This window comes from Phlebotomus papatasi, chromosome 2 (genome assembly GCF_024763615.1).
Source record: "Phlebotomus papatasi isolate M1 chromosome 2, Ppap_2.1, whole genome shotgun sequence".
Taxonomy (NCBI): domain Eukaryota; kingdom Metazoa; phylum Arthropoda; class Insecta; order Diptera; family Psychodidae; genus Phlebotomus; species Phlebotomus papatasi.
This window is the reverse complement of record NC_077223.1, coordinates 2,338,944-2,364,701: the sequence shown is the minus strand read 5'-3', so window position 1 is coordinate 2,364,701 and position 25,758 is coordinate 2,338,944. Positions and strand designations below refer to the sequence as shown.

General features: G+C 35.2%; 2 protein-coding genes across 2 annotated transcripts in view; both read left to right on the top strand.

Annotated features, from left to right (window-relative positions):
- LOC129802150 (quinone oxidoreductase-like protein 2) overlaps positions 1–4,958 on the top strand; it is a 40,308-nt gene extending 35,350 nt beyond the window's left edge. Inside the window, exon 4 of the mRNA XM_055847747.1 lies at positions 4,841–4,958. The gene's annotated coding sequence lies outside the window, so the exon portion shown is untranslated. The remainder of the gene's footprint in view (positions 1–4,840) is intronic.
- A 24-nt stretch (positions 4,959–4,982) lies between these two features.
- Positions 4,983–25,758, top strand: part of LOC129802148 (uncharacterized) — a 66,497-nt gene continuing 45,721 nt past the window's right edge. The window contains exon 1 of the mRNA XM_055847745.1: positions 4,983–5,153. Within this exon, the coding sequence (XP_055703720.1) occupies positions 4,983–5,153 (171 nt within the window). The remainder of the gene's footprint in view (positions 5,154–25,758) is intronic.

Sequence of the window (25,758 nt, the reverse complement as noted above, 5' to 3'; positions counted from 1 at the left end):
TAATTTAAAAGTTGAGAGAAAAAAAAAATTTTAAAAATAACAAAAGTTAGGTGGCAAGAAGGAGATCAAGACACCAAAGCACATCGGACGATCCAAAGCTACGGTGGAGTCGGAGACCAATATCAATTTTTATAATCCAGATACACCGTTCAAGCCCGCTCTTTACAAGTTTGGGGAGAGAAAAGGCTGAAGGCCCAAAAGAGACCCCGGACAGAAGAGAGCCAGAAAGGCACTCTAGCAAGTAATTACTTTAGCAGATGTCTCCAAGAAAAACTCAAAAGAATGTGGTACACTACACCGCACTCAGGCACACTCGCAATAATACAAGGTGTCCCGAACCCCATCGACAAACAAATAAAAGCAATCAAAATTGGACATCAGTCGCGTCTTTCGGAGAAACAATTGCTCCAAAGATGAGCACATAATTCCTCCGAAAATCTACCCAACGTCAGGTGTGGCAGTCTAAGGGAAATTGGAAGGGCGTTAAAGAGAGTGGGAGCCATGTAGGACAGACTTCTTCTAAAGAGTTCGCATCTAGGACGAGGCACAGATACCTGTAGGCCATTTCTATCACCATGACTTCTTTGCGAAGACAAATACCCACCCCACATGAAAAAAGTCCGCAGTGTCTTATATTTATATAGATAGGCCAAAGGAAACATGCCAAGCAGATAAAAATCCCTCCAAAGGGAGTCATGCTTTTTCTTATGAAGGATCGCTCGCAGCATAAACCTCTGCGCCCTCACAGCAGGTGCCAGTGCAAGCCGACCGGAAGATCCCCAAGCAGATAGCCCATATCTCAGACGAGATTCAACACAAGCGAAATACATGCTGCGCATGACAATGAGTGGGCAAAGATGCCCAATTCTGTAGGCACAGCTCACCAGAGGCCTAAGAGTGTCTGACAGACACCGAACATGAGATTTCCAATCCAGCCTATAATCAACAACAACCCCCAGATACTTATATTCATTAACATAGGGAATATTGACACAAGAAGCGCTACAGTTGACACCACCACACAGGGGCGAATGACTCATAATTCCAGGATTAGGATTGTCATCGTTACTTCCATGAAGAAAACGGATTGCCCGTGATTTGATACTCAATGTCATCGAATTCAGTATAAGGAACTGTCTCGTCAAATTCAGATCATGCATCAGATGAGCATCCACACTCTCCCAGTCATTCCCACTGCACACGATGGCCAGGTCATCCGCATAGGCTGTAACAACACCCTTAAAATGAAGTTGGAGCAAATCGTTTATATAGATTAGAAATAGCAGTGGACCCAGCACAGTCCCCTGAGGCACACCACACCGGATAGTTCTCGGAGAACTTAGAGTGCCCCCCACTTTGACCCTTTGGACTCTATTTCTCAAATAAGACTCGAAAAGCCGAAGCGGAACCCCCCTGATACCAGCCGTCTCAAGTTTTTGGATAAGAACCGCGTGGTTGACTGTGTCGAAGGCTTTCGTCAGATCGAGAAACACAGCCGCCACACGCAAGCCCTCGTTTATTCCCGCATGAATTACCCCCACAACCCTGTCAATAGCATCCTCAGTGCAGCATCCCTGCCGGAACCCAAACTGAGAGTCGCTAAAAAAACATTGACCAGTCAAGAAGCCGACTAAACGGTCCTGAATTAACTTCTCAAAAATCTTCGAGAAAATAGGAAGAAGTGATATTGGGCGGTAGTTTCCAGCTTCAGACTTAACGCCTTTCTTGAATATTGGCACAACAACGGCAATTTTAAGACAGTCGGGATAGACACCCTGCTCGAGGCAGTCATTAAAAAGCTTCTTTAGTATGTCTACAATATTCAGTGCGACTTGTTTAATGCAATATGTAGAGACAGAATCATATCCTCTTGAGCTCTTATTAGGAATATTATTATTGCACTATATAACTAAATATTATTGCAATTTCTTTACATTTGGATTAGAACCTAGCTCTTCAATTTGTTCACATTTTTTTTTGTAAATGGACGAGAACCAAAAATATTTCAATACTTTCTAGCAGTTTTAATGTCTTCCTTTAATACGTAATAAGTAAATATAAATTTTTTGAAACATCTAAGAAGTTCTTCTAGCAATTTGAATATATTCCTGGTACCTTTATAAAGAAAAAACTTTGACTATTATTACAGCTATCACCTCTGCATACTGGTTTTGACAGTTTGACAGAAATTTTGACGGTTTTGCCTACACAGGAGAAAACAATTTCCTTCAATATACTAAATATTGTCGAAAACTTCTTAAAGTGTGTAGAAATCTTCACTTAAACACACAATAATCCCAACTATTTTCTGTAATTTTCTAGCAGTTTGAGTATCAACATAATTCTGAGAGAGGCTTTAATTCTGTAGTTCTCTGTAATTAATTTACTTTTTAATATCTTGTTAAATATGTCACGAATTTTTAATTACAAATTCCTTTAAGAACTGCTAGAAATTTTTCTAGTAGTTTGAATATTTTGACAGTTTCAAGCATTTTCCAATGCATCATTTAATTATTTTTTTATTCCTTTGTCATTCTATTTGTCCGTCTGTTCGTCTGTATTTTCTACATCTACAAGGTAAAGGGTTATTGATAAAAATTTGAGGCATTCGGTGGGGCCATTGACATGCTCCTCAATTTCCTCCATCCCAGACCATTCTCCTCTAGAACTATGTTTCTTGAGATTACTCGAAAACGCGTCGTGTGATTTTTTTTTTCATTTTTAGATATGTTTTAGAGGTTATCTAGGCGGATAGTTTGTCCTACGAAAATACCCTTGAAGCTTTCCTTATAATGTTTCTTCAAGGTCAAAAGTTTAAAAGTCTATTGGAAGCGTATTTCTCATTCAGATGGTATCGTGTTTGGGATGGTTGGAAAGCTATTGGAATTTCTGACAAAACTAACCGGTTCCAATCGGTTCTCAACTGATAAAGAACCGGTTATGAACCGATACCGGCTAAGTCACAACACTTAGCTATTTTCTAGCAGATACGACATCACAGAGGTACTTGGAATTCTAGCAGTTGGGCTATTATTGTAGTTTCTAAATGTTGCCTAATCAAATATCCTCGGTTCAATCGACCGTTGTAATATCTGCATTTTCTTTGCGTCAGCATTTCAAGCAAGAAGCAACGGCTGAAAAGCAAAATGCAGATACGACAACGGTCGATGAAACCGACGATATGCAGAAAACATTCAACCCCTACAAAGACCTTTTTTCTTTGCAAATCTTCGTGTTTTAGACAATTTCTGAGAAATGTCACGCTGTTTGTCCGTCTGTTCGTCCGGCTGTCGCCAGCTCTAGAAGCCAAACGGTTAGAGAAAGTGACTTCAGATCTTCCGGGGAACCCCCACAAATTGACTCAATTATCGTTAACATACCCCTTATTTTCCTAAATTTATCATGTGTGAAAATACCGTTGAATCATTCCTAATAACGATTTTTCAAGGTCAAACGATAAAAAGGCTCTAGAGAGCGCATTTATCAAGCGAATGGGGTTATATTTGGGCTCGTTGTGAAGGTCTTAGAATTTCCAACAAAACTGACCCGGTTCTAATCGGTTTTGCACCGGTAATGTACCGATTCATAACCGATAACTAATTTTACTCGAAATTCAATTAAATTACTCCTGAGGTGTATCTTGGGAAATATTTTGAGTGATTTATAAATCCATTCAGATTAGTTGTGAACCGGTAATGGACCTGTTATGAACCGATAAGCAATGTTTGTGATTTACAAATCGATTCAAATCGGTTGAAAACCGGTAAACGGTAAATGATGTGAAAGTACTTTTGAGGAATAGCATACGAGTTCGAGCACTTCACAAAGCCTGGGACGCTTTGCCACTCATTTTAAAGAACTTTGGTATTTGATTTGATCGATTAATCATTTAATTAGATTCATTAATTTTTGTGCTCCATTAACCTTCTAATTCGTTGAAAGAAAGGTTTATATAAAATACCTCTTTGACCAATAAGTGGCCTAAATATAAATTCAGTGAAATCTGCAAGATTCCCAAATTATGTCAAAATTCGCGGTGCTAAAATTATGTAAAATTGGTGAATTATTTATACTGCTCTCTCTTGAAAGTTCGAGCAATTTAAAAAAAAAAAGATGAGGATCGTCTTGAGTGTTTTCATTGAGAGAAATAAAAAAGATGATAACTTCAACTTTTAATATGTCAAGGTGAATATTTGGATTAGGTTTATATTTTATTTATTTGGTGAGAAATCGTTTTTGCCCATAATTTACCCGGTATTCTCCAATATTCGTGTCTATTAATCAAATTGCCTTATAAAAAACTCTCCAATTTCGTGCAATGCGTGTGCGTAGTTTGGTCTCAGATCTCTTCTTCTGCATATTTTTTTTTAAATTCATTTTACATAAGTCCAATGAATCGTTTCTGGATATTCAAATGAATATCTCCACTTGTGCAATCAAATTCTATCAGCTTTTGTTGTCTCAAGCAAAGGGGCCCCCTTATGAAAAAGCCGTGGGTAATTAATTGTGGGAGAATTTCAATTGAGAAAACCCTTTAATGTAAAGTGCGTTAGTGTTTTTTTCAAAGTTTTTTTTTGTTGTTTTCTTGCCAAGTATTCGATCGAATTTTGCAGTGCAATTGACAGAGTTAAATTGTTGGAACTAATTATCAATTAGAGAAATATTTGCGTCCTCGACATTATTTTGGAGGAGATATGCGACTTTTTTTTTACTTATTGACAATTTAGCACAATTTCAGTGGAATTTCACCTCTCGAATTCTCTTTTTTCTTGTTTTCTTGGGTGTTTCTTGCACTTTGGGGACTTTGGGATTTGAAAGATTATTCAGTTTTAATTGATAGGGACCTTTTTCATTGGAATGTTTTCAGTTAAATCGTGGTAAATGGATGCAGAATGAAGAGGATTAAGTGAAATTGTAGATGCAAAAGAGCAGATTTTTTAGTATGACAGAGATGACAACGATATTTGGCATGAGGGTACTCAATGCAGATTCCCTCTAGTGGACAAAAATTGATTGGCAAACGCACAATTGAGTGGCAACTTTGGAAAAATTCTCTCAGATTTTCGACCCTTTTCATCATCTTTCCATTCCCCATCACCGTGGTCTTCTTGCTGAAACAATTTTTGGCTTCAATATTCATGTCGAAGAAAAAGGTAAGTCAATTTTTCAATAATTCACAATATTTTTCATATTTCCTATTAAATATTCATAGATTTTTCGTGACAGAAATATAATAAATCGCCAGTGAATTTTTATTTAAAAGTTTAACAGTGAATTTTAAAAGCGGAAAACTTTGGAAGAACAGAATGAAAAGAAGTTTTTATTTCTTTGAAACTTGTTATATCTATTAACGTTAACGAATTTGGATATTGCACTGATGCTCTTTAAATCAGGACTTTTAAAACAGAGATTAAATCAATCATTATTGATCTGGAGATCATCAAAAATGTTAAAGTTCTAATACTAAAATTTTCGGAACAAATTGAGCTTAGAATCTTAGCACTGCTCTTGTCCTGAATTTCGAAATTCTATACAGGTTTTTTTTCTTGTTTGTGGATCTAAACTTTAATGAAAATCCTAAAAGTCCTAAACCGGAAAATTTCAAAATCGGTTGCACACATAATTCTTCTGCCCGATTTTATCCTGAATACTACCCAGAGGTGCTTCTTTTAAGTCGGCCATGAATTCGAAATAAACAAAATTTAGAAATTTTGACAAGAGATGATCTTGAATTTTCTAAGTCGAAATTCTTATTAAAGAGAAAACTAAAATCTAAACTTCTAATCCAAAAAACAGATTTCGGATTTGCCAAATCGAAATTCCAAAAGAAAGCAGAGATGATCTTGTTTTTTTTGAATTCCTACTTTTTCACTCAAAATTTCAAAATCGTAAAATCCCAACCCCAAGTTTTGAAAACAACAAAGTAGATTTCGAACTTATTAAGTCGAAATTCTAGGATATTTTAAAAACATAAAAATAATAAAATACGGATTAGATTTGTTTTCTTGATTCTTTTTTTAATACAAATTATTAAAAAAAAGTTAACAGAGTAAAAAATGATTTACGAACTTATCAGGAGGTCAAAAATCGTAAAAGTATAAAATGGGTTGATATTAATTTTTCTTGTGTTTTTATAATAAAATTCAGAATTTAATTAGAAATTTATGAAACTCTAAAAATAATTGTTTTTAGACCCCGTACTCAGTTAATTCAAAAATTTATTAATTGAATATTTGCAATTTATAAATTTTAAATTTGAGATATTAGAGTCCTTTAGTCCGGTAACGGTCAAATCCCAAGAAAGCCAAAATCCCGAATGTCAAAATCCTGAAAGAGACGAAGTTATACAAAGTATAATGTTTGGAACAATTTCTCAAAATGACATAAAAAATCCCTTTCTCTAAAGTAATCGCGGGTGCAATCGTGGGAGTAGCTATGACACTTTTAGAATTCGGAATTTTAGATTTCAGGATAATGGCCTTTTCTGGATTTTGTCCTTTCCGGATTTTGACTCATCCGTATTTCGATACATTTAGGATTTTGTTCCATTCGGGATCTTGACCCATCCATTTTGGGTTTTGGCTTTTTGGGAATTTTGGCCCATTCAGGATTTTGGCTTTTCGCAATTTTGGTCTATTTTAGATTTTTCGTTTCGGGTTTTGGCATTTCAAGATTTTGACCTATTTAGGTTTTTCGGAGTTTTGGTTGTTCGGGATATGGACCCATTAAGGATTTTATCTTTTCAGGACTTTGTCGCATTCAAGTTTTTTGCCCATTCGGGATTTTGACCCATTTGGAATTGTGGCCTATTTTGGATTTTTCTGTGCTGGATTGCAATCCATTCGGGTTTCGACTTTTCGGAATTTTGGTTTTTCGGGGTTTTGACATATTAGGGATTTTGGCTTTTCGGGATATGAATCCATTCGGGGTTTTGACCCATTTTGAATTTTGGCTTTCTGGGATATTCTCAATTTTGGCCCATTCGGTATTTTGTCTCTTCGGAATTTTAGCCTATTTGGCTATTTGACCTATTTATATTTTTGACTCATTGGGAATTTCAATGCATTCGGGATTTTTGATTTCGGTATTTTTACCGGAACCGCTTTAGTCATATGCTTAAAGACAGAAGATGGTATCTTTAGTTTCAAAATTCTAAATAACTTTAAGTTTAATAGGTTAAGATATCGTAAAAGTCCCAAAAACGTAAACTAACGTATTTAGCCTTTTCGTTCATTCTCAATAATTCTTCATTTCGCAGTTATATTCAATTCCAAAATTATTACTTAAATGTTTAAAAATCTATTAAATTTCATAAAATAGAGGTAGGTGGGTCTGTTTTGAGCTGTAGAGCTACATTGACATACGATTTTTCGCATGTTACCTTTAGAAATTCCCTTTTGAAATTACGAAAAATCTTGGGTTTTCCAAGACTGTCTCTTTAATCCAATTGCATTCTCCTTGCTCTCGAGTGCAAATGGTACAGTTTTTTTTTTTAGTAAATAAGAACGTTCTGTGTGTTGTACAAGAACGGTAAGACCGGACTCCTACAACTGTTGTAAGCTTCAATGTATCCTTAAGAAGTTGATATACCTTCTTTCAGCAATAAAATATCCATTTTGTCACATTTTGCCCCAGGTTCTTCCATTGTTTGCAAATGTTTCTACATGGAAGTAGTCATTAAATAAGCCCTACTAGGGCTTTATTTACTAAATCCCGGATAAGCCAATTTTATTTAAAAAAAATTGTCTAGTTCTCATAAAGTTGAATAGACCCGCAAATGGTGAAGTGCCTCTGGCTGACTGTTTGGGTTCTTGTGAATGTCGTCCAAGACATTCTCAGGTGATCCGGTTTAAGCGGGAGAGGTGGCTTTTTTTTCGTGTTCCCGCTACACCCACGCCCGGTGGCGCCGCCATCCGCAAACGCCCGTCAGTGGCCATGTCGTGTAACCTTGTCCGGGTGTATGTGTGCTAAATGTTGAAATATTTGATAGATTATATCGCGGATCAGCAACTGTTTATTGCTGTTTTTACTGCCCCTCCGGTGCCCCCGTCATTGATTGTTTTGGTCTTGTAAAGTAGAAGTAAGAAAAAAAAAAGCAGAGCAGGGGGGTGGGTACAAAACGACAATGATTTAATCCAAAAATAGCATGGTAAGAAAATACCGTCCAATTGTCTTTTCTTAATAAATCCACTTTACCGCCATACAATTATTCATTGATTAAATTTTCATTAATCACTCGCATTCGGGGCAATTTATTGTTTTTATAAGTGAATTCTTAAGTAATAACAAAAAAACATGTACATAGGTACCCATTTATTGTTGGGACAATTAGAGTGAATTAGAGGGTCTGCTGCAGGGGATAAATTTAGAGATTTTGCGATAAAATCTATTGAACCAATGATTTTGCATAAAAGGACATTTGGTGGCTTTTCTAAAGAAAATCAATGAATAGCATTGTTTTTCCTCAAGTACATATTTTTGCTAGCAACATGAGCTTTCAATACTTCTTATAACCATTCAATAATCCAACCACTTTACCAATTGAAATAACTGAACTGGTTTCGTGAGCGATAAACACAGTTTCTCACTTTTTATCCATCCACCAATTATATCAGTTGAGAGCAAAAATTTTTTTATTAAGATACGCTTTGGTGTAAATACACGCAAAACTTGGTAATTTGTTTTTCTCAAGAAATGGCCTCCAAGTGAAAGACAGAAAGGGTAAAAATGTCTGAGAATTTTTGGTGGTAAAAAACAACAAACATTAATTAAATTTGCTAGACATAATTTGAGGAAGCTCTCAAAAACCTACTAAACTCGATCAACAAGTGAACTTCAATCAACTTCCAGGAGTTTTTTGTTGTTTTCTTACCTCAATGTCTTCTTGAGAAGTCTTTTTGATGGAAATTTTTATCAAAAAGTGAAGGTAATGATCGTGATCTGCGAATAACGATTAAAATGTGAACATGCGGGGAAGACATATAGATGAACTTTTTATTTAAAAAACAAACAAAAAAAAACACGCGAGGATTTATTACTAACGAACGAGTTTAATATGGGTTAAAGAGTTGTGTTGCAATATTTCGATGAATATTAGATCAGGGATCATCGGGTTAAAAATACTTCATAGAGTGATTTCCTATGATTTCCGAAATGAAAATTCTGTAGTAAGTCAAGTTAAGATTACTTCTAATCTTCCGGTAAGCTGCTTCAATAAGGTCATTTTTCACCTTGACCGATTTATAACCGGTTTTAGACGATTCCTAATTATAGGACATGTAGCCTAATCGATAACTCATAACCCAGTCGATGGTCGATCCATTGATACGCTGAAAACCCGTACCCATTGTCAAACGCTTATGTCCTAGGCACTTACGACTTAAGCCAATTGACGGTTTAACGTAATTATAATCAAAATAATGATCTATTTCCATCAGTTTCTGATTAATTCTTCTCTCGGCTAAAGCCGAGAAACATCTTGGTCAGTAGAAAACTGATGGAAATTTAGTCAAATCATTACTTTGGATATAATAACGTTAAGCCGTCTTTCCGCTTAAGTAGTAAGAGTGTCTAGGGCATTACAATCGGTTTTAGACGATTCCTACTTATAGGACATGCAGCCTAATCGATAACTCATAACCCAGTCGATGGTCGAATCATTAATATGCTCAAAACCCTTACCCATTGGCAAACGTTTATGCCGTAGATACACTTACGACTTAAGCCGATAGAGAGTTTAACGTAATTATAATCAAAATAGTGACAGATTACATTTCCATCAGTTTCTGATTAATCTGTCTCCCGGTTTTAGCCAAGAAACGGCTTAGTTAGTGGGAAACTGATGGAAATTTAGTCAAGTCATTATTTTCTATATAATAACGTAAAACCGTCTTTCAGCTTAAGTCGCAAAGGTGTCTAGGGCATTACACCGGTTTTAGAAGATTCTTAATTGCAGAACAAGTGACATATTCGACAACTGTTAACCCAGTCAACGGCCTATCCAACAGCCTACCTAAAACCTTTGACCGTTTCAATCATTTGTCATTAATATCTGATTCTTAGTCAAAGTTTTCTAAAAATCTTGCTATTACAAGGAATTTCGAGTAGTTAAGCCATTTAGCTAAACCTTAGGTCTGAAGCCCGTAGTTCAGTATTCATTGCCTATTCACTCATTCATTCATTTTCAATCGCTTATCCCCGATAGAGTTGTAGGCCTACGATACCCAAAATGATCTTCTACGCCTCTCGATCCTCCATCACTTCAGATTTAGGGTCGTTTCCGAGGTACTTCTAGGCAAGATTTTGAATTTGCTTCAGTCAGTCCATAATCACACCGAACAGACTGGACTTTACTACATGGTCATTGCTTTTTTACGTCTTCATTGCTTTTTTACACGTGGAAAAAATATTAAAAAATTGCGGCACCAAACCAATTTTTGCACTAATTTGATATTTTTTACGCCTTATGAGACAATATTCTTTAAAAAGAAAATGATGTATTAGTAAAATTGTCCGTTTATAAGTACCTTGAGAAAAGAGCAAAGAGCAACTGACCGGTCAATTGCTTTTTGCTCTTGATTCGAGGTGTTTGGATTTGGCAAATTTTACTAATAAATCATTTTCTTTTAAAGAATATTGTCTCAGAGAATGGAAAAGACAGCAAATTGGTGCAAAAATTGGTTTGGTACAGCAATTTTTTGAATATCTCTTCCACGTGTAGAAAAGCAATGAAGGCGTAAAAAAGCAATGACCATGTAGAAAAGCCTAGTCTGTTCGCTGTGAATAAGTTCTAATGCTTTTTATACAGTATTTCTCCACTCATGCGCTAAAAATGCTCACACGATCGGAGTTATGATATCTTAAAATAAAAAAGTAGGTCACCGATAAGGACAATATCTTTTACGGGAGAACTAGGTATATTTAACCGCCATTTTCACCAATTGGAAGGCCGTAAAGTTCCTCCTAACCCGTAAAATCTATTGATTTAATTTACTGGCAATATACAGAGATATTTGACATTTTTAAGGCGAATAATTTTTGAATACCGTCGTGTACATTGTTTATATGCCGGTCCTATGAGGAGTTCCACAATAGTCCAAAGAACTTACTTAGATATTGTTGCGTCCCTTTGAGGGATAAAGCCTCTTATAACCCCTAGCTATTCTCCGCGATACAAAGCGATAATCTTCCAACGCCTCAACACACCCAGTTGTCCTTCTTCTGTAATGCACTAAGAATGGTCCTTTGGCCATACTATCTGAGTAATGATTTCTCAAAATGAAGAAGTAGCTCCCCGCGAACGACAACGTCCTTTACTTAATTATCAACTTTTTTTTGTGTTGGTTCCTGTCTCGACTGTTTTCCTTAGTTTTCGCCGTGTACTAAAACCATTAAACAGTCATGACAGGAACCAACATGAGGAAATGTCGATAATGTAGAAGCACTTTACAATAGTAAAGTGCTAAACAAATTTTTATTTGTCATTGGAATAACACAATTATACACCTTAAAATCGGTAGATTAAATAACTCGAGTAGCTTCATACATTTGTTTTATCTTTCAGCTTGAGCAACAAAATGCCACCTAGGGTTAAATAACTATATTTGTAAATAGCTCTTTTAATAAGAAACAATTAACCAATGTTTTTTTGGACGTGTATCACCATCGCTAAATCTGATAAATTTGTAAACTAACTGCCTTAATCAACTCTTTCATGCTCTTCATTCACTATGAAATTCAATTGGTGTACCTGCAAAGTGAAATTATTGATACGCTTTTTGCACGTAAAATTCCATTTTTTTTTCGACTGCTCCCATATTATTTTATTTTCACCTTGTCTCACAAATCTTTTGATTCAGAGCCGAAAAGATTTTTTTATGCCTCTGGCATAAATACAAAATATAAAACAAATAAAAAACTCAATGGATAATTTATTGAGTTGATTAAGTTGGTGACTCTCTTGGTGTGAGGTAAATAAAAAAGTAGTTTAACATATCTTGCTAACATATATCAAGCATGTTATTTAATTAATAGTTTTAAAAGAATTTCATCTTGTATTTCAACTGTTTTTTTTTTGTCTGTTGAGACTTTAAATAAATATCACGTAAAATCGGCCACATTTCTTCATTAATTTTGCACCAAAGAAGCATCATCACCATGTTGGGAGTTGAGAGTCTGGGAGGTACAATGTCTAATGAAGAAATTTGTGGGTAGTGATTTTGATGTTGAAAGACGACACGCAAACAATTCAATTTCAATTTCAAACACCTCTCTTTGAGAATCTCACTTTTGTTGCACTTTTTTTTTGCCTTTACTCCAAACTAAAACAAAGACTTATACTCCAACACTTCTTTTTGATCAAAAAAAAAAAAAAACAGAAAAAGACATGGAGTTTATCAGTGAAACGGATAGAAAGTAAATAAAATGTTACATTGCACATAATGTTCCATGGCAAAAATAGAGGCATAACACAGCTTGAATATTTTTACTCACGTGCCTCTTTTTTCCCATCATAACTATATACTGACTTCTTTCAACTCAGATGGAAGTTTTTCTTGACCATTTTTTTTTTGGAACACATTCTGAATGTTAAGCACCAAAGCTTGACATTTTTTCGCTACTTTTTTTCCACCGTCTTTGGCTTTCTTGGGACACGGTAAAAAAGTCACGAAAGAGATTGCAGGAAATTGTCACAATTGATGGCTTTTTTGCCTGTCTCTCCCACCTTTGGCGCCAATTTTACCTTTGCCACCTGTCTTTCTCTCAAAAATTGTCCACTTGAGATTCTGCACTGATATTTCTTTGATACTTTTTTTCTCTCGGGTTAGTTCCTCGGTTTTTCCATGTCTTACGCCATGCAATTATTGTCTTTTTCCCGCAAAGAGAAGCACAAAAAAGTGCCACAGTGAACCTAAATAATCATATAATTATTGGGATTGTCGGCGTAACCTCGAAAATTGACTCAGCTTTGAGGTTGATTCGATTCCCCATATCAGTGAGAATTGTCACGAATTAAATAATTCTATCATTTGTACAGTGCTTTATGGAGAATTGTCCTGGTTATAGAAGTCGGACCAATTAAGTTATTTATATGAAAGCTTTTGGTATGGGTATCTTATTAAAAGTTGTCATGACATTTCTCACAACTATACGTATGCAGTACCCGTACCCCGGAGTCGATTCTGTAACCTCTTGTGAGTTTGTCATCACTGACAATCTCAGCAATAAATCTGATTAACGTAACTTAGTCACGGATTTAATTGTAGTCTATATGATTTCCAGTCCAACGTTCCAATGAAAACATTCGAATACCATTGAATATACAATCACAGGGAACATAGGGCAAAGCGCGCTACCTTCGGACGACTGAAGCTGATCCGGCTAATCCAATGCCTCAAATTTCGAGAAAAGAACTGTGTGGAAATTCCATTAAGAACAAAGGAAAAAATTGAGTTATCCCAAGCTTGAGTCGTCCGAAAGTAGCGTGTTTTCCCCTACTAAATGGAAACGTCATTGTTTTCACGATGAATACAGTATTAATTATTATATTTATATATTTTCTATACCACAGTTTCATTATTTAGTTAATTTTGCTCCAAATAAAGCGAAAATCCATGCATATTCACAAATTTTTATTTGTTAATTTCTCAGAAAAATTAAAAGTGTACCTTTTCATCGTCGAATTAGGTGTGATTCCTTCATAATCACACCTATTGTGATACTCCGATTTTCTAAAAGTGCTCCGATCGCGAGCTGAAATTCACATGGTATATGTTTTGAACATCCCTGATGCCGAAAACGGTAGTCCGCCATATTCGGGTCCGGCCGGCCGTCCGGCCGTCCGTAGTACGCAATATCTCCGGTTTGGAAAGAGATATCTTCATATTTTTTTTTTAAAATATAGGGGAAAGTCGTCTGCCTTCAAACGAAAAATGGAGTTCCAAATTTAAGATTTTTTTCTGAAGAATCCACAAAATGGATTTTATTTTCTACTACACCAAAAAATTCTCTTGTTCATTCGGCGTATATGATTACCTCATTTAGCACTCGCAAGTCCTCAGTTTTTCCTTCTGAGGAAATTAAAAAAGTGATGTCGATTTGTATGAAGGCAGCTGGCATAGTCTGACTTCAAACGCGAGGCAGCTGCCTTTTAATGTTTTTTTTCACTGAGAATATTGAATCAATAAAACTAAATGGACTATAAATGATTAGATTGAAGCCTAACGCACTCACTAAAATCATCACTGCAGTCAAAAGACATTAAACAATAACTTTTCTTCACATTTTTCTGAAGCACTGTTTTGCACATGAAAATTTGGAAGAAAAAGCCATTGAAGTTGAAACTTGAAACATCCCGGCCGGAGCAAGATAGCAGGTTATAAGTATTTGTATGACGTTCGTCAGAGAAAAGTAGGAGTTCGATTTCACATGTTTTGATGTATGGAAAGATAGGATTTAAAGGCACACGACATTAGCATTTAAAGGCTGCTGCAGGGTGATATTTGCAAATTTTTGCCACCCACAAAAATTGTGCCATCTGAACCAAAATGTATTAACAGAAATATTAAGCCTGATTAACCTTTTATGTGTCACAATGGAAGATTTATTTGTAAAATGATTTTTACTATGAAAAATCACATGATTTGTGGAACATCAAAATTACAGTTTAGAGCTCATTTTCATTTTTTTTTGATCTACCATCTAGGAAATAGGAGCTAGGCTCTCCATTTTTTGATAATTTGTGAGGATGATGGATATCTACCTAATAGTTAATAGAATATAATTTATGCTTTTGAGAACAACGAGAAAATCGCAACATTTGAAGGCTGCTGCATTTAAAGGCAGACGACTTTCCCCTATCTACTTGCGCGTACTACGATTTCTATGCTATTAGTTTTCTGAAAAACCAGTTCTAAACCGGTTTCAGGGGCCGCAAAATCTTTCGCGGATTTTCGCGGTTCGCCAAATTTTTCGCGAATTTACGCGGGACGTGAAATCTTTCGCGTATTTTCGCGAGTCGCGAAAAATTTATTTTTTTTTTACGCATTCTCATTCAATTTTTTCGTCTTCAAGTGAAATTTTGCACTATCAAGCCTGAAAGAGGCTCTAAGTGGATGTAAAGTTTGAGGCCTCTATCTTTCATAGTTTCCGAGAAAATCGACTTTAAAGATTTTCAGATACTTTTATGCATTTCTCGTCCAATTTTCTTAATTTTCCAGTGAAATTTTGCACATATCAAGCCTGAAAGTGGCTCTAAATGGATGTAAAGTTTGAGGCCTCTATCTCTCATAGTTTCCGAGATAATCAACTTTAAAGATTTTCAGACACTTTTATGCATTTCTCGTCCAATTTTCTTAATTTTCCATTGAAATTTTGCACATATCAAGCCTGAAAGTGGCTCTAAATGGATGTAAAGTTTGAGGCCTCTATCTCTCATAGTTTCCGAGATAATCAACTTTAAAGATTTTCAGACACTTTTATGCATTTCTCGTCCAATTTTCTTAATTTTCCAGTGAAATTTTGCACATATCAAGCCTGAAAGTGGCTCTAAATGGATGTAAAGTTTGAGGCCTCTATCTCTCATAGTTTCCGAGATAATCAACTTTAAAGATTTTCAGACACTTTTATGCATTTCTCGTCCAATTTTCTTAATTTTCCAGTGAAATTTTGCACATATCAAGCCTGAAAGTGGCTCTAAATGGATGTAAAGTTTGAGGCCTCTATCTCTCATAGTTTCCGAGATAATCAACTTTAAAGATTTTCAGACACTTTTATGCATTTCTCGTCCAATTTTCTTAATTTTCCAGTGAAATTTTGCACATATCAAGCCTGAAAGTGGCTCTAAATGGGTGTAAAGTTTGAGGCCTCTATCTCTCATAGTTTCCGAGATAATCAACTTTAAAGATTTTCAGACACTTTTATGCATTTCTCGTCCAATTTTCTTAATTTTCCAGTGAAATTTTGCACATATCAAGCCTGAAAGTGGCTCTAAATGGATGTAAAGTTTGAGGCCTCTATCTCTCATAGTTTCCGAGATAATCAACTTTAAAGATTTTCAGACACTTTTATGCATTTCTCGTCCAATTTTCTTAATTTTCCAGTGAAATTTTGCACATATCAAGCCTGAAAGTGGCTCTAAATGGATGTAAAGTTTGAGGCCTCTATCTCTCATAGTTTCCGAGATAATCAACTTTAAAGATTTTCAGACACTTTTATGCATTTCTCGTCCAATTTTCTTAATTTTCCATTGAAATTTTGCACATATCAAGCCTGAAAGTGGCTCTAAATGGATGTAAAGTTTGAGGCCTCTATCTCTCATAGTTTCCGAGATAATCAACTTTAAAGATTTTCAGACACTTTTATGCATTTCTCGTCCAATTTTCTTAATTTTCCAGTGAAATTTTGCACATATCAAGCCTGAAAGTGGCTCTAAATGGATGTAAAGTTTGAGGCCTCTATCTCTCATAGTTTCCGAGATAATCAACTTTAAAGATTTTCAGACACTTTTATGCATTTCTCGTCCAATTTTCTTAATTTTCCAGTGAAATTTTGCACATATCAAGCCTGAAAGTGGCTCTAAATGGATGTAAAGTTTGAGGCCTCTATCTCTCATAGTTTCCGAGATAATCAACTTTAAAGATTTTCAGACACTTTTATGCATTTCTCGTCCAATTTTCTTAATTTTCCAGTGAAATTTTGCACATATCAAGCCTGAAAGTGGCTCTAAATGGATGTAAAGTTTGAGGCCTCTATCTCTCATAGTTTCCGAGATAATCAACTTTAAAGATTTTCAGACACTATCACGCATTTCTCATTCATTTGAAGTAAAATTTTGCACATATCATATAATAATTACCTATTTCGTGAACAAAAAGGGTTTTTTCTGAAGTGTCTGACATTGCTTCAATAGGAAACATCGGAAATATGATTTGTTTTGGAGAGATTTTCTTATTTTTTTAGATGGGAAAGGAGAAAAGACCAGGAATAAGAACAAATCCTGCACTCAAGAGCAACTCAGCAAGGTTTTGGAAGCCTTTCGTCGCGGTTTCACTTACACTGTTTGTCTCCAATTAGAAACTTTCCCTTGTCTCCATTTGGATTAATATGTTTCCAATAGAAGCGTTTTACGCTCGCGTATTTTTCTTGTATTTAAGAAGTTTTCAAATTATATTTAAAAGAATTTTCACTAAACAGTAACATTCTAAAAGAGTCAAGGAGCAAATTTATGTAATTCTCTTCAGAAAAAAATATGAACTTAATGTGTTGAATCTTCTGTCAAAGTTAAAGCGTCTGGAAATGGTTTTGAATTAGGACATTTACCCTAGCATTAAAAAGTGATAAGTACGAATATTTCGTAAAGTTTGGGTGATTTTTCCAGCCCTTTTTGCATCCATAACACTTTTTCCGCTGTCGTCAGCAAATTTTTAAAACAAAACATAAAAGAAATGATTAAAAATACCGTTAAATGTTCCCCATAAAATCTTGAGTAAAGCATTATAAATCAAATGAAGTTTTGAATATTAAATGTTGCAATATAAGAATTGTTAAAGATGACCAATATTTTTGCCGAAAAATTCTCGAAAGTTTAACTGGATTTGTTGATGCCAAGTCGGCATGTTTTATAGGTAACACTAAATCTTCAGTCGGTAATAAAGAACTCATTTACAAAATTGGCAGTCTTTCAGTGGTAAAATTTCTAAATAAAATTCTCCAAAAAAAAGGTCAAGTAATCACTTTGAAAATCATTAAATGGACTGACCTTTTGCAGAAAGAAGACATTAATAAATTTGATGATCTAGAAATTTTTGAAGAGGACAATTTCAGAAGTTGGATATTTATGACCAAATCGCAGTGTTTCACGCAAAGAATTCAAATAAAATAATATTATGTTTGTGGAAGAATAAAACTGCATGGAAAAGCACCAGGAATTCCACGCGATGTTAATTTTTTTTTTCTAAATTAGAGAAAAAAAAAGGAAAACAGAAATACCATGAAATTTTTCCACGTGAATCACAGAGGGGTGGATAAGTAAAGCATGAAAAGACTTTCCCACGCAATGACTGACCGTAAAAATTGTCACTACAGTAGAGTCTCCTAAATTCGAACGCTCGGGGGGTATTTTTGACATTTCTCACCTCCCAAATTCGAACGATTTTTTCAAAACTAACGAAATTTGTGTGAGATAAAATTGTACTTTGAATCAAATTCCCGTACTTTCTCGCAAATCTTAGTGGTGACATACTTCCTTTTCATTTTACACGACTATAATGTATGTAAACATTCAGGAAGAAGCACATAAATATGATTTTCATTCACCAAGAATACGAACTTTCTAACATAACCTCACAATTGACATTTTGAATCCAAACGGCGTTCGAATTTGAGACATTCAGATTTGAGAGACTCTACTGTATTTTACACATATAGCAGTCACATTTATATCACAAATAATTTGCTGTTAGGATTAAATCGCTTGTATTATAGCGCACTAATTAGCAGTTTTGTCGTTCAATTGAATAAAGCACCTGGTGAAATATGTATATGGTAAAAATGGAAAAAAAAGAAGAAAATAGAGAGAAAATGGAAATAAATGGAAGTGAAATAGAAGGAGAGAAAAAAAACTGCCATTCAATTGAGTCATTAAGTCCACGCTGAATGACCCTTTTGGAATTATTTGTGTAGTATTTTGCCGATTGAATGGATAAAATCGTAAAAGAGACTTTTTATAGATACAAAATTTATGCGCTTTTGCATGAATCTTTTATGTATCACAGTTCTGTCCAATTTCTTCGTCACAGAGGGAGGGCCATTCACCTGACCCTGTCCAATATCTCAAGACGAATCAATTATAGGGGGTTGTCTTACTTTTCCTAAAGGCATGTCCCTGTAGCAAAATTTGATTGAAAAGATCTCCTTTTGTCCGACGAATTGGACATGAAGTGGGAATTAGTTGAGCAAAATGTATATAAAGAGACCTTTTAAATGCTATAAAATACAAATGGCACCATCATTGGACATCCACCATGTGATGAAATTTTCAAAGAAATCACATGCGATTCACCAGCAGCATATTTTAAGCGCCGCATGTTTGTGTGACATGGTGCTTCTTTTTTTTTTCTTTGCTTGATTTTGCTGATGGAACTGCTTGCACTGACTCAATACCACTTTCCCATTTTGAATCATCACCGTGGTCCGTTGAGGAAAATCACACTGACAAAATGAAATCATTGAGAAACATGGAAATTTTCACACGATCTCATCGATTCCCAGTGACTGGTCGGGGTGAAAGAAGTTGAAAGTCAAATGGTAAATTATTGAAGAATGATTTTGAGGAAGATGGGGGCTATTAAGTAACATGTTCTAGAACTCTTTTATATTTTTTTATACGGGAAGTATTGCAAATATCGGGCAAGTAAGTAGGTTAAGGTGATTGAGCGCTTGATTTATGGTGCAAGTGTCTGGAATTCGGATTCTCTTTTATGGCATCTACACACTAGAGAAATTTATGTCCATATTGAAGGAAATTTCCAATGCTTGTGTAGGAAAAACTCTGCAATATGGACATAAATTTGTTTAGCGTATAGCGGCCATTATTGAACCGAAATATTTATGATTTGAACAATTACTGAATATTATGGCATGTACTATAAAAGCTAGAAACTTAGCGCATCTTTTAGAAAAGCTTTTCTATTCTTAAAAAAGAATTGACAAATTTACAAGAAAAGTTTGACAACTGGATGTCTTTCCATACAGAATATGGAGAAGTTATGTTAAATGGCTAACTGGATCTTGACAAAAGTTTGTCAAAAAGATGTGTTTCCATATAAACTGTGAGAAAAAGTTTTGTCAAATTGGTAAATAACATCCTTTTGACAGAACTTTGACAAGATCCAGCTGATTAGGCGTGCTCTGATGGTGGGCATAACGTCTGGCTCCTCATGAAGGGTTCCAGCTTATGGTTCGTCCCGATATGGTACTCTCCACTAACTATTTTCCTCACTGGGCTATAGATCCATCTCAGCATTCGTCTCTCAAAAATCAATAACGATTGCTCTTCGGCTAAACCAGAAGTGACAATGATCCTCACTATGGTTTTATATATTAAGATCTTCGATGACCGGGAGACTTTTCAAGGACAGAATATCGTTTATAGAGCGGGAGCGCCTTTTCTCTGCTCCAATTCGTTCATTGATGTCCATATTCACCAGGGGCCTCTCGACATTTCATTTTTCCAAACGTTTTTGCATAGAAGCACTGAAGACTATTGGCAAGTTTTTTCCTAAAGAGAATTGACTTACCAATCTGATATATTTTGAAATCGTGCATTAAAAGCTATCTAAAAATACATATTTCACAATGTTCGCCGAAATAATACAAGAACTATGAGCAAATTTGTTTAAGTCACGGTGCAATATCTGCACATTTTTTACAAAGAAAAGTTAAAAATAGCTTCACTTTTTATTAGGCTTGATGGGCCCCTGATATACGCACTGTTGTCAACTCACCATGGATCCGAGGTTTTTAAAGTTTTTGGAGATTTCAAAGATCCAAGAATCGAGTGTGATATTCTAATTGTATCTTGGTGCCGCGGGGCCGGTTGCCATGCATTTTGTCTTCCCCTCATTCTCTTTTGTTGCGCCTTACAAATCTTGTCAATGAATAAATTTGATAAAGATCTTTGATATTAAAGATCTTTGATATAGATTGGAAGAGATAAAGCACCTTTAGTCTTAAACTTAAAACCACAAAAAATCCTCAAGTCTGATATAGAGAACGCTTTAAGAAAACGGATCTTTGACATTATATCTCATTTTATTTGACTTTAAAAGTTTTTTATTTAGCTTGGTTTGGTATGAAATTCGAACCTAGAATGTCTTTGTTATAAAGACAGTGTTATACTAATTTAGCTACTGGGACTTGAACCCCTGTGGGGGATTCAAGTACAAGTGTTATAAGGGAAAGTGGGACACCTTTGAAGTGGGGTACTTTTGAAATTGGGCATTTTTCGTCTATTTTTAAAAGAAATTAAAGCCTATCATTATGTAATGTAGCTTCACAATTGGTTTGCAGAGCTAGATTGTATCATAATAAAGTTCAGTTCTATTAAAAAATATGAGAAAAAGCTCTATTTCAAAGGTACCTCAGTTCAAAGGTGCAGCACTCCCCTACTAAGATTATAAAGGTCATGCTTCAGAAGCTTATTTATTTCCTATGATCTTCAGTAAAGTATGCTAAGCTAATACACAACGCTTGACGGTCGATATTGAAACAGAATGCTCTCGTTCAGTAATAACCTTCCCGTTTTGGGAGCTCTGTCCGGTTGAGCTTTTTCTATTACCGATTCGAATGTATATCAGAGGGAAGTTACCTAAAATCCGTTGGTAAGTTCGATGGTAAGACGAGTTACACAAAAGTGAGCAAGTTCATGAAAATGACATATATCTTAATAAAATTGCGATTCAAACGTTCTCCCATCCTGAAGTTACACAAAAAATTACTTTTTGCAGCAAACGTTTACACACTGTTGTTGACATTGTTGACGATTGGAGTGCCAAGAATATTGAAATTCGAAATGGCAGAACAATCAGCGTTAAAGCGAGTACGTAAACTTGCACTTTAGGCTTCAGGTAGATTTTCGAATAGGTTTGGCTTGGGTTTGGTGTGGCTTTGTATCTTCGAAAGGTTATTACTGAATGGAGTCAATGTTGATCGATTGGTTACCTACCTTTAACAACAGAAGTAGGCTCAATTCTGAGACCCAAAGCAACATCAAAATTTCATTTTCTGACGCGATGTGTTTATGGAACTTAACAAAAGTAACGAAGCGTGACTTCTGACAAATTTTCTTTCTATCAATTTCAATTTATTTAGAAAGAAAATAGGACGGTATGTCCTCTAAACAAAAGTTAGCCCTAAACATTTATGATTGCGATGTTGGACTTGAGGAATAAGTGAAAGCCATATGATTAAAGATAAGCACCCTCTTTCTGGGAACGAATTTTCAAAGAAAGACACCCTGTATTAAGAAAGAATTGCGAAAATTGCGACTCCCTGAACCGGGCACATGGAGATACGAAGACCTGGCAGAAGATCCAGGAACTACGAGCTCCGTAAGGTACCGGGGCCTACCGGCGCAAAGAAGTCGGGATATAAAGTCCATCACAAGAACTTTAAGATAGAAGATCAGTGGTAGACCGAGAATAGAGTTTGCAAAAGCAAAAACATGATCATACTTGCATAGTCCAAAACGTAACGCAAACTAAAATTGAAAACATTATTCCCAAAATTGGACTGAACTAAATTTAATTTGATGTGATGTTCAAAAGAAGAAGAAGAGTGCGATAGAGTAGGATAGGCATATGCAGAGCTTTTAAGGATGAAGGGGATATGAATTTTGCCTTTATGTAATTTTCCTGATCTAAAAGGTGAGCCGAAGCCATTAAAACAAAAACAATTCGGTACTTTATTTTGCACGCGTTACTCAAAATACAGCAATTAGGTGCCCTTTTCAATTTTTGCAACACTGCCAAAAGTGGAGCAAGACAGCCCTTCTGGGTGACATGTTACTGCGAAAAAAAGTTTGTCAGAGAAAATTTATGACTTCATGAATATTGAATTTGCACTTTCAACAGAGGGGTATCACAGAGTGCGAAAAACACTTGGGAAATTTTGCTGAAAAGTTTCTTTTGAAGGTATAAGGCTCGATGGGCACTTTTTTTTTGGGTTCTCTGTGATGTTGCACTCATACTGAATTCAGCAAAATTGCCAAGAAAATCACCTAAAATTTATCACTCTTACACGAGAGAGCTTATATATATATCGATTAACCGAATGTCTCTGGGAGGTGAACATTTGCAATTTGACTTGGCAAGAGTCATTTATCAGGAAGTTTCCTCTCTCCTTCTCTGTCTCGAAAGTCAATTTTAATTGTTATTCAGACAACAGAGAAACAGCAGCAATCGCAAGAAATGAGTTAACATTTTGCCATGATGGATAATAATAATGTATATAATACCGTTTTGGATGGAATGGCTTGAAGTATATGTATTTTTTAATCGAATTTAAATGCAACCTTTCGACCCCGCCTGGACATCGTAGTCCCACTTCCAAGAATTTGCGATTTCTTCTTGGCTCTCGAGACAGGGGAGTCCGGGCTTGAGACCTTGCTGTTGCGCAAATATCAAGGGTGATTGGTGTGTGAAAAAAGGGCGTTTGTTTTGTCGAAAGCGAAGAAAATCTCATATAATGAAACTTTTCATTGATTCGTCATCTCTATGATTCATTCTGAGATCATACACTTTGGCAATTGATCATTTGACTATGAAAAATGACATAGAAAATTATTAGAAGAAAGAGGTGGTAGTGTAACTTAGCAGAGTGCTGAAAGTGTTTTAACTGACTTTATAGCATCGATAAGTGCATTTTTAGATCAAATTAAATAGTTTGGGACGTCATTGTACATTAGGACTTTGTGTGCTTTGCGGTAGCTGGCGCTACTGTCGAACAGAAGTGCACTGAGAAAAAAAACGAAGGTGCGATTAACTTTTTTCCCTCATAACTTTAACACTTTTTAGGTGTAAAAATATATCAACATTTTTTAATGTCAATTTTACACCTTTTTAAGGGTAAAAATAACATGAAAAAGGGTAACTTTAACCCCTAATACACCTAAAAGCATAATATTTACACCGATTTCGGATCAATAACGCAGGATAAAACTAACATTTCCGGAATGTTCCGGTCTTTCGGAACGAAAGACGATTCCAAATCATTTAAAAGATTTTAATTGACCCACTGAGGAAGACCCATACCGAGGGTCGAAAGCTTTGGATAAAATTGAGTCTTTTCGATTTAGAGAAGAAGACAATCATCTGACGAATACCGGAACAAACTAAAAGATAATATACAATTACGTTAGATACAGTATGTAAAATAGAATAGTGAGAAATTAATTTAAGGGGAACCGGGGCAGAATTAGCCACGGATAGAATTAGACAGCTGGGAATTATGGTTTTTTTTACACATTAAATAATTCTAAGGTTATGTATGCATGTCTGTTCACCAATGAAAATGAATTATCTTGTCACGTTTTTGTTTAATAAATGCAGTAGGGGAGACTGGGGCAAAAAGTCACAAATTAAAAATTTGAAAATTCAATATCTTCCAAGATAAAAGAGATAGTGGCTTAATTTTTTTTCCATAAATGTCCTCTATAGACCTTCTTCAAAGTCGCAAGTTTTTTTTTTTAAATTCGAATAAGGAATTCAGAAAATAAAAAAATATTGAAATTCTTAGCCCTATTTTTGAAATGTTTTACTTACAACAGATATCAATTTTGACCTACTTGTTGTCCAAAATTGATGCACTGGTAAATATTTCCTAAATGATTTGGATTCTTTGAATATGAAACCACTATCTATTTTAGAATTTTACAAAGATTTTTTTCACCAGAAATTCTTTTATTAAAAATGACCACTTGGGGTAAAAAGTAACAAAGACCGAAGCCATTTCTGATGTATTGTATTGTATTGTATTGATTGATTGAAAAGCGCTTTTCACGTTCAGATAGTGAAAACTGTGTTTTAAAAAGGTGTATAGGAATAAATTTCCTATGAAAATATGTCACCTAGGGGTCCCGGTCAAAATCCCGAAAGCCAAAATCCCGAACGCCAAAATCCCGAACGCCAAAATCCCGAAAGCCAAAATCCCGAATTCTTAAAAGTGTTATAGCTACTCCCACGATTATACCCGCGCTTGCTGGAGGCAAAGGGAAATCTTCTGTGTCTTGGGAAATTATTCTAAACATTTTCCTCCATATAATTTCATTCCTATCAGGATTTTGAACATTCGGGATTTTGGCTTTCGGGATTTTGGCTTTCGGGATTTTGGCTGCCACCGGTCACCTAGCTATTTTTTTTTTAATTTATGAAAGCTCGTAATAAAGCAAATCAAAATGTGATAATATCCCATACCTGGTACTATTTGCCCCAGCATTTTTGAAAAAGGACACAAAGGGAAATGACTTTCACAAAGTTGTAGAGCAGTAAATTTCCTATAAAACTGCAGTAATTAGAAATTTCTGGGGCACTAGGGTAGCTTGTAAAAAAATAAAATATCCGTTTTGTGACTTTTTGCCCCGGTCTCCCCTATAATAGCATAGAATTCTTTAATCATGCCTTTTTAATCTTATTAAGAACTTTTATACTAATTCTACAAAAAAATCTTGTATTACATTTTCGAGACGTTGAACAAATTCAAAAAATCCATCCGGATTACGACGCGGACACCTGTTATATTGTCCCCAAATCATCCGAATTACAAAGCGGCTGTATTAACTATTTATTTAGAGTATTTAACTCATTCCCTATTCATTGAAATATTTATCAATCTGTTTTAGACATGTTTTTCAGAACATGTTTCTTCACTAGTGGTTCGTGTCTGAGATGAAACCTCATAGTTTGCAGAATCCCCTAAGTGTGTCTCGACTAAAAGGAAGCGTTTTACGAATGAACTTTAAATTAAATGTTCTGGCGTAGAAATTGATCGTATTTCTTACAGTAATTCAATGAATTATTATCATTATTATTATTATTAGTAGATGAATTACAATATTCCACGTTTATTGAGATGCTCTTTCGAGTACAGCCAATAAATGAGGTGATCATAGGACTTTACATAATAGATGGGAAGAAGAAAAAATAGCCACGAATTGCATGCAATGACGCCTTTTAATTACAAACTGAGAAGAAAGATGTAATG